Source organism: Humulus lupulus, chromosome 7 (assembly GCF_963169125.1).
Source record: "Humulus lupulus chromosome 7, drHumLupu1.1, whole genome shotgun sequence".
Lineage (NCBI taxonomy): Eukaryota > Viridiplantae > Streptophyta > Magnoliopsida > Rosales > Cannabaceae > Humulus > Humulus lupulus.
The window spans coordinates 52,320,874-52,335,195 of NC_084799.1; the positions used below are offsets into that span (position 1 = coordinate 52,320,874).

The 14,322-nt window shown below is 36.5% G+C and overlaps 2 protein-coding genes across 3 annotated transcripts; both read right to left on the reverse strand.

The window, feature by feature from the left end:
* Positions 1–504: 504 nt before the first annotated feature.
* Positions 505–6,820, reverse strand: LOC133792711 (ubiquitin-activating enzyme E1 1-like). Of its 2 annotated transcripts, none has more exons than XM_062230615.1 (7): positions 6,510–6,820; positions 5,961–6,340; positions 5,431–5,648; positions 4,339–5,133; positions 2,939–3,807; positions 2,413–2,848; positions 505–1,306 (listed from the first exon to the last, which is right to left on the reverse strand). In XM_062230615.1, exons 2-7 carry the CDS (start codon positions 6,325–6,327, stop codon positions 710–712), a joined length of 3,282 nt encoding a protein of 1,093 aa, XP_062086599.1. In that variant the 5' UTR covers positions 6,328–6,340; positions 6,510–6,820; the 3' UTR covers positions 505–709. The 2 variants fall into 2 exon arrangements, with proteins under 2 accessions (XP_062086599.1, XP_062086598.1); XM_062230614.1 differs by having other exon boundaries at positions 5,961–6,343.
* A 523-nt stretch (positions 6,821–7,343) lies between these two features.
* LOC133792710 (ubiquitin-activating enzyme E1 1-like) lies at positions 7,344–12,203 on the reverse strand. The gene is made up of 6 exons (XM_062230613.1): positions 11,597–12,203; positions 10,996–11,213; positions 9,966–10,760; positions 8,752–9,620; positions 8,211–8,646; positions 7,344–8,109 (listed from the first exon to the last, which is right to left on the reverse strand). The coding sequence occupies exons 1-6, from the start codon at positions 12,141–12,143 to the stop codon at positions 7,513–7,515; spliced, it is 3,462 nt and encodes a 1,153-aa protein (XP_062086597.1). The 5' UTR covers positions 12,144–12,203; the 3' UTR covers positions 7,344–7,512.
* Between the last annotated feature and the right edge of the window lie 2,119 nt (positions 12,204–14,322).

Sequence of the window (14,322 nt, forward strand, 5' to 3'; positions counted from 1 at the left end):
TAATAAACATACTATGATTACTGTTTTTCCGTTAAATTTATTAATTTTTAAATGATAAATAGAGTGTAGGGACTAAATTATAATATTTATTAGAAAATGGGGATCTATGTGCTATAAAATTTAAAATTGGGACAGAAGTAATACCATTGGTATAAAAGAGGGACTTCAAGTGCTATTTACCCATAATAATATATTATTATAGCTTCATGTTTTTCACTGCCCGGCCAGGTGGTTTCTAGTTGCTTAGTGCCATATTCATTTTGCTAAATTTACTTACCATTTCGCAAAGACAAATGCTAAGAAGCCCCGACCTTTTATCTTTTCCATTTTCAAAAATAAACTCACTAACAAATTTGCATGACTATTAAGGGATAAAAACATTAAAATCTGTGTGACCGGCTTTACTGGTGAAAGAAGGCAGCAATTTATGTATATATAAAAAATAACTTTCGCTCAATACAACGGAACGAAAGAGACGCCAGGGAAGACGACAAATTACCACAGTTCAACTAAAGGTCTTTCAGATTTTTCCAAAGAAAAAAAGAAGGGTCTTTCAGATTTACTGTATATATGAAACATGACTTGTGAAAAATATTCAACATGTGTGCAGATAGGAAAGTAAATTTGAAACGGAATCAGAAAACTTATTTCAGGGCTCTCATCCTATAATCACAGTCCAACAGAATCGGGCCGATTAGTGAGTACAAACTCAACGGAAGTAAATGGATACCAATGGGATGTCGATGTCGTTGTCATCGTCATCCTCACAAGCCACCACCACATCCAAATGTCGACGGTACGAAGGTAAATCTACTTTAGCCACTTCCCTTGCCAGATCCACCATCTTCCTATCCATGCGATCCTTGTGACGAGGGAACATACTATTATAAAGCAGGCAACTTCCACAGGAGATACTGTAAGCGTTTAGGCCTTTGTTCTTCAACCAATCCAGAAGTTCCCTCAGTGTTGGATTGTCTTTCACAATCCACCTATCCCAAACAGTCCACTTCATGTCACGGTGCTTGATCACCTTTGGAGGAACTGGTTCGGCCATTGAGAACAATGGTAGTGCCAGATTTGCAAATGTGTTTCGGTAGTCCTCTAGTTTGTGGCCTCCATCCAAAACCTTGTAAAGCTCCAGACATACGAGACCTGTTGCCATGGCAGTAGAGGTTGCAATTGCAGGGATAATCCTTCCAGCAATAAACTTCGCCTTCAGCTTGTCAACCTCAGGAATGCTGTAATTTCTGGCCCTCATGTTGGCAAGACCAGCAATAAGATCCATGTGGTAGTTAGTATCATCATCCTGTGACAGTTTAAGACCTAGTCAGTAAGAATCACAAAAAACATACAAAGAAGAGCCTGAACTGTGAAGGCTGTAAAAGAGCAGTGTAAGCAAGGTTCCTAATAGATTCACATTCAAAGAAAATGCAGTTCCACCTAAATAATAAATAATGCTTTGTTTGAATCTTGGATTTAACCAAAAAAATATATATATATATATTAACAAGGAAAAGGAGTAGCAAAAAAAATTGAGGAAAATATTTTCCTAAAATTTTACAAGAGATTTTTTAAAATATATTTATAATTGTTCTAAATTTTATATAATTATACTACATTTAGAGTTTTACTTTTTCTAGAAAAAGAATTATAATTTTTTTAGAGTCCAAACACCAGAAAATTGAATTCTTTGGAATTCATTTTTTTTCCTCCCTAAAATCCAAAATACAAACAAGATAAAAGTTTTTTTTTAATGAGAAACATTATGGCCCATTTAGTTGGAGCTAATGGAATGGAACTATTGCTTAGTTGCAATTTAAAAAATTGGAATGTCATTCCAATGAAATAATCAATCTACGGAATGGTCTTTCCTAATGACCACCTCTTTCAGAAATGGGAGGAAAGACCATTCCAATGGATTGTTTTTTTTAGTCATTAAATTTTATTCCATTTACATTCTTATTTCTCTATTTTCATCTCTCCCAACCAAACATACCCTTAATAGATACCCAGACCTATTACACACAAGACACATGCACAACCACTTGAGCTAGACTCAAGTGAACAATCCAGAGATGAGAGCACAAAACTGTGGTGTGTGTGTGTGTGGGGGGGGAACTATTCCACACAAGACACATACACAACCACTTGAGCTAGACTCAAGTGAACAATCCAGAGGTGAGAGCACAAAACTGGGGAAAAAATTAATTAATAAGATTCGAACAGCTTGAACGATTCAAAAGTATAGACACTATCTTCACCTTAGGCCCATATTATATGCAATATGTGATTTTTTTGGGGGGTCGGGTGCAATATGTGATATTAAATGCTCGTATATTTAATAGATAAAAGATAGAGATAGACAACAGTTATATAGATAAATAATACTTCGTATGAGAGACAGAGACAGACCTTCTCAAACTGAATTGGTTTCATCTTATACCCTGGTGCCAAGTTGGCTCGGCAATGTTCCAACCTTGAAATCAAATCATTAATTACCAGGGCATCATCTACAGATGCAGCAGAATTAATATTGGTAGCCTTCTCATCAGTCTCAATTTTGACACCTTCCCTTGGCTGAAATTCAGGAACTATCACTCTATCAACAGCTTCAGCCAATTTCTTAGGGTTTCTAACCCAGTCGGGAATTGGAATGCCAAATGTCTCAGCTCGCAATATTGATGCTGCCATAACATAATGAAGGTGACCAGAATCAGCAGCTGAGAACTGCAGTGGCTGGGGGAACCGCTTAGGGGCTGACCAAAATGGAGCCCCAGTACTAGTTGCAGCATTTTCAGGGAAAGTAAAAATCAACTGCTTCACACGGTTGGAGAAATAATCTTCAAACCTGATATAAAAAATTACATTAACATCAGGAGCTGATGATATAACAAATTCTAATTATAAATTAATAAAGTTTTAAAATAGGGAGAATTACTTTAGACGAGCCCAGGTAATACAATCTTGGAAATTCTCGCATTTCTCTTTGTCAAGACACTCAAGAACTCGATCCAATGTATCCCTCGCCTGGGCGTCACCAGCATTCCTCATTGCAGTTGTATATTCACTTGGGTTGGACAAATAAGCATTCACTTCAGCAGGGGTCTTCTCAACCAAACCCTCAAATTCCGATCGTGCCCATGTCAAGCAGTGGTCAATGTTGTGAGGGAAGGAGTGCACAGTGCACATGGGTGCTTGCTTCTCTGGTGGGTCCCTTGAGGCACCATAATTCTCTGTTAAGTGAGTAATGACCATCTGGGTGTTGCATTTGGCACCAAGAGTTCCAGACTCAAGAAGTGGCTTTTGGAAATATAAGCACCTCTGATCTACATAAAGACGGGCATTGACATTGTCTAGCGCATTAATTACAACATTTACATTCTCCCAGAAGGTGTCATCGAAAACATTCTCAGTTTCAGAGCCAACTCGATTCTGCAAGGCTTCAATATTTAGATGGGGATTGATTGAAGCGGCAGCAGAAGCAGCAACTGTGGACTTGGCCTGCCCAATATTCCAATCACGAAAAAGGAATTGCCGGCTAAGGTTACTCTTCTCAATTACATCATCATCTGTTATCGTCAGCTTCCCTTGGTTTCCACAGGAAACCCCCATCAAGGCTACATTTTTTAAGAACTCACAGCCTAGTGCACCAGATCCAACAATGAATACAATAGCATCTTCCAATTTCTTCTGAAGCTTGGACCCAAAAACTGAAATCTGTGCATCATAGCGACTGTTTAACGGTCTAAAATCACTAGAGTCTAGCGGCTCTGCTGGAAGTGACTCCACCGAGTCAAAGTAGAAGAACTGCAGGGGGAAAAAAGGTTAACATCAAATAACTGGTAATGCAAAGAATCATCCAACACTGACACCGACCAGAGTGTATCAACATCTTGACACAAAATTTAATGATCTTAAAGCATTAGATAGTCTAGTTAGAAATTTTTCTTTCAATTTACCAAGATTTGTGAGTGAACAAAGATATAATATATGTAGATTGACATTTAACAATTGGTTACCAAAACTAGCAAGCAATGTTAAGAAACATCAAATAACTTTCACCCTGAGGAAATGGTCAATTTAGTCATTTGTTGGTGTGAACTTGCAAGCCCATATTTTATGGGCGTGACCATGGGCATTAATGAATTGTGCTTATGTCCCATGTGTATTAGTGTGTTCGTGTCAGGTCATGTCATGTCCATAAGGTAATGAGTTAATGACATATCTATATCAAGAACAGCCCAAACTTTTCACATTATGAATCAAAGATGCACAAGATATTAGAACACCAAACAGCTAAAGCATACTTATAGGAGACAACGCTGGATGTTCACAAACCTGGAAGAGTGGATGAAACTTTCCAGAGCAAGCTTTTACTACTTCTTGTCCAACAATACCACCAAACATGGCAGCCATGGGGTTCAGTACTGCCTTTGCACCGAAGGCAAAGTGCCGCAGAATTTTTGGATTTATGTCTTCTAATTTACCATCTCCCAAACTTTCATTGATGTTACCAGCAATAGATACAAGCTTCTGAGCATCCTCCTCTGAGCCCGCAACAGGGAAACGACCCAAATCAGATACAAACTTATCCAGAGCTTGGAACGCCAAGTGAAGGAGGGGTGGTCGATCAAACTTGGAGAAATCACTCAAAAGAAAATCACCAGGATCACTAAGTGCTTCCCTCAATGGCTTAAACTTCAATACTTTGGGCTGTTTCACCTGTGTAACAATACCACCTCTCTCATAAGCACCAAAATTTGAGGTATCCTCCCCAAGAGCAAATGAATAAGCCCTAGAACTCTTGATCTTTCTTGGTTTTCCATCATTCAATTCGATCATTCCCCGAACTTCAGAGAATACAACATAATCCCCATCCTGAAATTCGAGTCTTTCATCATCGACACATGATACTAGAGCAGGGTTGTCGTTGCTAATGGATGCAATAATACCACTATGGGGCTCCTCTCCATCAACATCAAAAACAGTGAACTCAGGTCCAAAATCACAAAAGACAGAACCAAAAAGACCCCTGACTTCAGATTTAATGAAGGCAATAGGAGGCTGATGATTATGACAGTAATCATTGAATTCAATAGCTTTTTCAAGACCGATGTCAGTGAAGACAACAGCCTGCAATACAGAAAAATAAATAGGTGAATATACAATCTAATTAGCAAAGACTGAACAAAACAGATTAGTCACGCAATTCCTTGAGTCCAATATAATCAGTAAGGTATATATCAACCTTTATTGTTTAAAAAATAGACGACCTTGGAAACCTAGCGACTAACACATAAGACCGTCACAACATGATGATTAAGTAGTAAAGGCCACACTATGATTATATTTAATATCATAATACGAATGGAAAATAAAGTTTTATAGATTAAATTTGGTAATAGAATGATAGACTACAAATGGACCTACCTGAAAATCAGAAAGTTGTTCCTTAGTCAAATTTGTTGTCAAAGCTTGCACAACAACAGCATTGTTGAGCTCTTGCAACTTTTGAACAGAGGCAAGCGCTCGGTTCCTACCAACATCATTCTCGGAAAAAATAAAATTACTGGACAAATCCCAAAGCTCCACATTCCCTTCATCGTGCAAAGTCACAGACTTGACTCCAGCAAGAATGAGGTTCTTCGCTGCATTGCAGAAATCATGTTAGACCCACCCCAGTCATACATAAAAATGCCACACAAGTTAAACAATTATTCTTTCAAGTAAAAATAATGAAAATAAATCGGGTCGGCAACTACAGCATTATACAGTTTACACAAACGCTCAAAATGATCACACTCCAACGAAAACAAACTAACCAGTAAAATCCGACTACGTCCCTATTGACAGGCCTGAATCAAAATCCTTATGAGATCGATACTTATACAACAACACAAAATTACCACAAAAAATAAGTGCATAACAGAAATGAAGTAAAAGAATTGTAAGATACGCACCAATTTCAGCACCAAGACCCTGCAACCCAGAGATAAGAACGTTCGACGCGAAGAGCCTCCGCATCGTGTCACGGCCGTAGACGGCCAACTGCCGGCTGTGCAGATCCTCATCGATATCAGCAGGATCACCTGGGGACATGGTGAGCGAGTGTCCTTGTTCTTCCTTAGCTACACTATTACCACTATTGACGTTATTATTGCCGAGGCTGTTGTTGCTATTGCTGCTGCTGTTGTTCACCGTTGATTCGGCGGCGGAGATGTCACCGATCCGATGCTTCTTAAGGGAAGAGGTTTCTGTACTGTTGTTAATGTCAGTCTCTTCTTCTTCTACAACCACTCCTTCGCCAGCTCTCTTTCTTGGAAGCATAAAGTTCAGTAAGCTGCTGAAAAAAGCAAGAAAACCACATCACCAATAACGATCGGCATCCACAGCTACTACTAACCCTAACCCCTAAATCGAGCAAGATTTACAAGAACAAGTACAAATATGAAAGAAATGAAATGAAACAACACCGCTACAATCAGAGAAAGAAACAAGAGAAAACGTACCGATTACACAGCGAGGAGAATAAGAAGAAATGAAATCGGAGTTACAGATAGAGAGAGAGAGAGAAGGGTTTCGGGTTCAGATAATCAGATTCTGCTGGTAGCAAATTCGTCTACGGAAGAATAATCTAGATGAGGAGTTAGGAGGAGGAGCCTGGGCGGTTCATATAGTGGGGTTGGGAGAGAGAGGCGAGGGGTATTTATGGATTTGCATTTTTATTTTTATTTTTGTCTAGGGTTTTTTCGGGAGCTGCGGACAGGTGCTGAAAGTGAATGGATTAAGGGTACCATTTACAAAGCGAGACCGAACAAAGAGTACACCGCAAGTTCTTTTGGTTTTTTAAAGTCTAGAGACTGAAACTGATTTATTTACTTATTTTATTTATTTAAATTTAAATGTGTAAGAAGGAAGTGAGTAGCTCGGACAAAGAAATGAGATGAGTGGACAATCAATGCCATTATGCATATTGGCTTGCTTAAGTGGATGGAGGCTGCAGGTGTTACGTCGTCGTATTATAGATATTCTCTTCTACTTTCTTTGAAAACAATGCCTTGGCAAGTTTAGACTTTTCACTAAAAGAGCAAATATCATTTATTTCGACAGAAATCTTTTCACTGGGCAGTTTTCTAATTGAGCATGTCTATTTCTGAACCGAAGTCAAGGAAAATGTTATGCACACAAAGAAAATTACATATACCAATGTATCAATTTGAGGTTAAATAGATCAAAAGAACATTTGAGCTTTCATCATATGGGAAAAAAAACTGCAATACACAATAGCGTTTTGGTTGCTGCAGAAAATGGAAAGGACAGAAGCATTTTAATGAAGAAAGAAAAACAAACAAATATCAAAATTAAATATATGAGGGACGTTTATATGTATGAAACATGACTGGTAACTTGATGAGATAAATATTAAACAATGTGTGTCCAACGTTCATTTACAAACATAAAGTCTTGAACACTTATTTCAAATCTATAATCCTAAAATCACAGCTCTACAGCCTATCGGTAGTAAATTGATATGAGCGGGATATCAACATCATTGTCATCGTCGTCCTCACATGCCACGACAACGTCCAAATGACGGCGATAAGGAGGCAGCTCGATCTTTGCCACTTCCCTCGCCAGATCCACCATTTTCTTGTCCATTCGCTCCTTGTGACGTGAGAACATACTGTTGTAAAGCAAGCAACTTCCGCACGAGATGCTATAAGCATTTAGCCCTTTGTTCCTCAGCCATTCAATAAGCTCCCTCAGCGTAGGGTTGTCTTTCACAATCCACCTATCCCATACAGTCCACTTCATGTCCCCATGCTCAATGACCTTTGGAGGAACAGGCTCGGCCATGGAGAACAATGGTAGTGCTAGATTTGCAAATGTGTTCCGGTAGTCCTCTACCTTGTGGCCTCCATTTAAAACCTTGTAAAGCTCCAAGCATACGAGACCTGTTGCCATAGCCGTGGAGGTTGCAATTGCAGGGATAATCCTTCCAGCTATAAACTTGGCCTTGAGCTTGTCAACCTCAGGAATGCTGTAATTTCTAGCCCTCATATTGGCGAGACCAGCTATCATGTCCATATGGTAATTGGTATCGTCATCCTGCGTGTTAGAAGTAGGCATAGTAAATCATGAAAATCAGTCAAATATTTACAAAATCAAAATCTACATGGAATTCTAGTTTTATCGAGGGAGGGACAGACCTTTTCAAACTGAATCGGTTTCATCCTGAATCCAGGTGCCAAGTTTGCACGACAATGCTCTAACTTTGTAATTAAATCATTGATTATCATAGAATCATCAACAGATGCAGCAGTATTAATGCTGGTGGCTTTCTCATCAGTCTCAATTTTTACACCTTCCTTTGGCTGAAATTCTGAAACTATCACCTTGTCAATAGCTTCAGTGAGCTTCTTAGGATTTCTAATCCAATCTGGAATTGGAATTCCGAATGTTTCTGCTCTTAGTATTGATGCCACCATAACAAAGTAGAGGTGGCCAGGATCAGCGGCTGAGAACTGCAGAGGACGAGGGAATCGCTTAGGGGCTGACCAGAATGGAGCCCCAGTACTAGTTGTGGCATCTTCGGGAAATGTATAAATTAACTGCTTCACACGGTTAGTGAAATAGTCTTCAAATCTGAGATGCAAAAAGCAAAATGAATGACATTAGAAACTGACTAAATAAATTTATAAGCTAGTATCTAAAGAGAGTAACAAATTTTGCTGATCATCAAGGAATTACTTTATGCGTGCCCAGGCAACACAATCTTGGAAAGAATCACATTTTTCTCTGTCAAGACATTCAAGGACGCGCTCCAAGGTATCCCTGGCCTGCGCATCACCTGCATTTTGCATTGAGGCAGTATATTCACTTGGGTTGGATAAGTACGCATTCACTTCAGCAGGAGTCTTCTCAAGCAAACCCTCAAATTCAGATCGTGCCCATGTCAAGCAGTGGTCAATGTTATGAGGAAAGGAGTGCACGGTGCACATGGGCGCTTGTTTCTCAGGCGGGTCTCTTGAGGCACCATAGTTTTCCGTTAAGTGAGGAATAACCATCTGAGTATTGCATTTGGCACCAAGAGTTCCTGACTCAAGAAGTGGCTTCTGGAAATATAAGCACCTTTGATCAACATAAAGCCGGGCATTGACATTGTCAAGTGCATTAATTACAACACTCAAATTCTCCCAAAAAACATCATTAAAAACACTTTCAGTTTCAGAGCCAACACGATTCTGCAAGGCCTCAATGTTCAAACGAGGATTTATTGATGCAGCAGCAGAAGAAGCTACTGTGGACTTGGCCTGCCCAATATTCCAATCACGGAATAAGAATTGCCTGCTAAGGTTACTCTTCTCAATAACGTCATCATCCGTAACTGTTAGTTTTCCTTGGTTGCCACATGAAACGCCCATCAAGGCAACATTTTTTAAGAACTCACAGCCAAGTGCCCCAGATCCAACAATAAAAACCTTAGCATCCTCCAGCTTCCTTTGAAGTGTGGACCCAAACACAGATATCTGTGCATCATAACGGCTATTTAATGGTCTGAATGCACTGGAATCTATTGGCTCCGTTGGAAGCGACTCCACCGAGTCAAAGTAGAAGAACTGTAAACCAATATAAAGATGAAATAAAAAACTTGAGACAAATGAAAATCTTCTTGAAGCGAGAAAATATAGCCTTGGAAAAAAATGAATAAGGTTGAATATATAGACCTTATATTTATATGAAGTATAGAAGTTTAAACGTATACAATTATGGATGAATGATTGTGTTCAAATAGGCTTATAAGAGAAATTAATATGTAAGGTGTCTTGTCCATAAGGCAAACAACCATTTACAGACTAGGTAGAAGAATATCCACACAACCATTATCAGCTCAAACTTATAATGGAACAAGTCTTAGAACGCATATACATATTAAAAGGATAAAACAGAGCAAAGCTACTGACCTGGAAGAGTGGATGGAACTTTCCAGAGCAAGCCTTTAGTACCTCCTGTCCAACAATACCACCAAACATGGCTGCCATGGGGTTCAGTACTGCCTTGGCACCGAAGGCAAAGTGTCGCAGAAGTTTTGGGTCAATGTTTTCTACTCTCCCATCAAGTGAACTCTCATTGATGCTACCAACAATAGATATAAGCTTCTGAGCATCTTCTTCAGAGCCAGCAATGGGGAAACGACCCAAATCAGATATGAACTTATCCAGAGCTTGGAATGCCAAGTGGAGGACAGGTGGACGATCAAACTTGGAGAAATCACTCAGAAGATAATCACCAGGATCCTTGAGTGCTTCTCTAAATGGCTTAAATTTCAACACTTTTGGCTGTTTCACCTGAGTAACAATACCACCTCTCTCATAGGCACCAAAATTTGTGGTATCCTCCTCAAGAGTGAATGAATAAGCCCTTGCATTTTTTATCTTTCGAGGTTTTCCATCATTTAGTTGTGTCATTCCCTGAACTTCAGAAAACACTACAAGGTCCCCATCTTGAAATTCAAGTCGCTCATCATCTACACATGATACTAGAGCAGGGTTGTCATTGCTTATGGATGCAATAATACCCGTGTGAGGCTCCTCTCCATTGACATCACAAACAGTAAACTCAGGTCCAAAATCACAAAATATTGAACCAAAAAGGCCTCTTACTTCAGATTTGATGAATGCGATGGGAGGCTGATGATTATGACAGTAATCGTCAAATTCAATGGCCTTTTCAGAACTGATATCAGTGAATACAACAGCCTGTAAACGAGAAAATAAGTAGGTGAATGAATCTATAAACCATTACCTCAAAAATCAAAATCAGGCATCTGTTTTTCTCACATCCCAAGCTGGGAAATAGAGCATGTTATAAACCTTGTACCTTTAAAATTCTAGGTTAGAACCTCTGTCATACTAAAAAAAACTCAATCTAAAGAAAACACAACCATCACAATCTAGCAATGTTACTAAGAAAACTGATAATATGATGAGGTACCTGGAAATCAGAAAGTTGTTCCTTAGTCAATTTTGCAGTCAAAGTTTGCACAATTACGGCATTGTTGAGTTCTTGCAACTTTTGAACAGAAGCAAGTGCTCTGTTCTTGCCAACATCGCCCTCAGAAAAGACAAAATTACCAGACAAATCCCATAGCTCCACCTTTCCTTCATCGTGCAAAGTCACAGATTTGACACCAGCTAGAATGAGGTTCTTTGCTGCAAATCAAAGAAGTTTGTTTAAGTCTTCCAGTTATAAACTAGCACATAACTGGAGGCTTATTTGTTTTCAATCTCTTTTTTTTTTCTTTCTTTTTTTTCGCTAAGAACTTATTTCTTTTCTATAACCCCACAATCAGATACTTTAATCCAAATTACCCTCAACATCATCTCCAATCATTGAAAATTAACTAATTTTGAGCCTCCAATCTGGATCATCAAAAAAATGCCTAAACGAACTTAAGTGATCATAAACAATCAGGTGGCTAATATATAATTCTAACACTAGCAATCTTAGATTCATTAAATCCATCAAATCCGTTGTTCTAGCAAAATTATATAATATAATCAAATCAAGAAAAAGATATCTCTAATATTGGTACCAATTTCAGCTCCAAGACCCTGCATCCCGGAGACGAGGACATTCGATGCGAACAGTCTCCGCATCGTATCGCGTCCGTAGACTGCAAGCTGCCGGCTATGAAGATCCTCGTCGATGTCCGAAGCGTTACCATCATGCCGAGCCATGTCGAGCGCGTGTTCTTTCCCCTTAACTCCGGTACTGCTACTATGCTTGATATTACTATTGCTGATGTCTTTCACCGTAGATTCGGTTGTTCCTGCGGCGTTGGCTGCGATCCGACGCTTCTTAACGCTCGACGAGCCGTGGGCGGTGGAATCGGTGGTGGCGGAGTCACTGTCGTCTTCTACAATCGCTCCTTGCCAAGCTCTCTTCCTTGGAAGCATAAAGTTCCTTAAACTACTGAAAACGCCACAAAATTTCATCAACGTCATCGTCACCAAAACCAGAAAAGCAAAAAACAACGAGACTATTCTAGCATCACGGCCAGCAAAGCTCTGATACACCAATCCGAAAACGATCGGTGCTATAGCTACTGTTACTATAAACCCTATCCCTAATTTAGGCATTATTCCAAGGCAAAGATTCGAAGAAAAGAAAAAGATCAATCACAAAGCGATGCTGAGAAGAAATGGAAAACGTACCGATTAGGAAGAAGAATGGAATCCGAGAAGGGAAGGGGAGAGAGGTTTGTGCATTTGATTTACGGAGGGCTTTTGCTAAATATAAATATATAAATATATATATATGTGTGTGTATTTAGAAGATTCTTGAAGAACTATTCGGGTATGAACAGAGGAAGAGCCGGCTGAGCTGAGATGGTTCTTAATCTTATGGCGGGTTTTGTTGCAGGTGAGAGGGGTATTTACGTAATTCCATTCTAAATATTTTTTCAAAGGATTTTGTGGTACTGCACACTGATAAAAAATCAACTGTACCAACTTTCCTATTACTTCAATTTCCACCCATCAAATTCTAATAGCTGTTAATTTTTTTAAAAAAAGTTTAGATGTGTTTTCTATTAATTTATATATATTAATTATTAAAAAAGTAAATTGTTAGTAAACTAAAATAGATTTGATATATTTATTTTAAAAAAATAAAAAAAAGTTAAGTTACACCTAAATGTTTTTTTAATTAAATACATATATATTTTTTGAATATTCTGCCTTTTTTATGAAAAGAAAAATAATATACTTTTTAGAAAGAAAAATTTATGCTATATAATTTGTTTGACAATAATTTAATTAATTTTTAATACCAATAATAAAAATAAAGCATAATTTAACTTAACTTTTTCACTTTCTCTTTTTAAATAAATATATCAAATCTATTTTAATTTACTGATAATTTACTTTTTCAATAACTAACATATATAAATTAATAAAAAAAATATCACAACCTAAAAAAAAAATGAATAATTATTAGAATTTTATTAGTAAGATAATAGAGAATTTGGGACAGATAAATTTTATTCCGGGAACCGGTTTTGTTTTTGACAAACGTACGAGATTTTCAACTGTAAATTGTATACATACAGTAAAAATTATTAAAGAATAATTAGAATTGTAATGATTTTTAGCATTTTCTATATCTAGCATTTATTTCAAAATAAATAAATGTTATACTATTTAATTATCAAATATTTTTATCTGAAATCCATTTTGAAATTGAATACGTTTTCTTGTTCGAAGGAAATGACTAATATATGACCACCTAGTATGTCTAACTACACAACTGCTGCTGGTCAAACGCGTGTCGATCACGTTTACTCGTGAATGCTAAGGTTTGTTTACTAACAATAATAATAACTGAATTAAAGTACACAAAATCAAAAGGTAAATTAATAATTAGTTGAGTTTAAGTTTTTGTGGTTTTCCTACGAGATGGTGAGAATAAATAAAAAGCAGAAATCCTGGCTAAGCTGAATTAAATTAAAATTTAATAATCTAAACCTAGATTGTTTGAAGACCGATGATTTGCCACATGGACTGTTAAACCACTCTGACAAGTGCCAACAACTAAATATTGTTTTTTATTAAAAAAAATTATTTATACTAGATATAAACAACCAACAATTACATTTACATTTAGAAAATTTATTATTTTATTTTTAATAATATAGTTGTTATATAAATATTATTTATTTCATTGTCATATAAATTTAAAATAATTAAATAATAGTGTATATTATAAAAAAATGACATAAACATATTTAAAAAAATTACACCAAATTAGATACACACTTTTTATATAAAAAAATATGATGCTTTAAAATTAAATATTTTTAAAAAAAAAATATCTAAGAATTTTAATATAATAAAATATTAAAAAATTCTAAATTAAAAATATGAATTTAAAAAAATTATTTGATCAAATTTTAATTATTTAATTTAAAAAAAATTAAAACCAACAAAAAATTATATATAAATATATATATTATTTAATTAATTGTTAGAGCTCTAATTTCTCATTTAAAAACTAAATAAAAAAATAAAAAAACATGTGTATTTATGTCTTACTTCACTATTACATATATGTTTAATAAACAAAATATGTTAAATGATAAAATAAATAATTAATAAAATATATAAATTTAAGTACATAAATATTTTTTGGAAATACTTTAATATAAAATTTTAAAATATGTGATGAGAAATTATTATGACTCATTTATTACTTATTATTTTGTTTTTCAATTTATTTACTTTATTTAAATAATTTTATCACTTTTTGTTTTTTTAATTT

Excerpts from the sequence above, each read along its gene's own strand:
- LOC133792711 (XM_062230615.1), bottom strand. The coding sequence starts at position 6,327 with ATGCTTCCAAGAAAGAGAGCTGGCGAAGGAGTGGTTGTAGAAGAAGAA. Across the intron at positions 5,649-5,960 it reads GGGTCTTGGTGCTGAAATTG|CGAAGAACCTCATTCTTGCT; the intron begins GTGCGTATCTTA and ends TCTGCAATGCAG. Across the intron at positions 3,808-4,338 it reads AGTTTCATCCACTCTTCCAG|TTCTTCTACTTTGACTCGGT; the intron begins GTTTGTGAACAT and ends TTCCCCCTGCAG.
- LOC133792710 (XM_062230613.1), bottom strand. The coding sequence starts at position 12,143 with ATGCCTAAATTAGGGATAGGGTTTATAGTAACAGTAGCTATAGCACCG. Across the intron at positions 9,621-9,965 it reads AGTTCCATCCACTCTTCCAG|TTCTTCTACTTTGACTCGGT; the intron begins GTCAGTAGCTTT and ends ATTGGTTTACAG. Across the intron at positions 8,647-8,751 it reads GTTGCCTGGGCACGCATAAA|ATTTGAAGACTATTTCACTA; the intron begins GTAATTCCTTGA and ends TTTGCATCTCAG.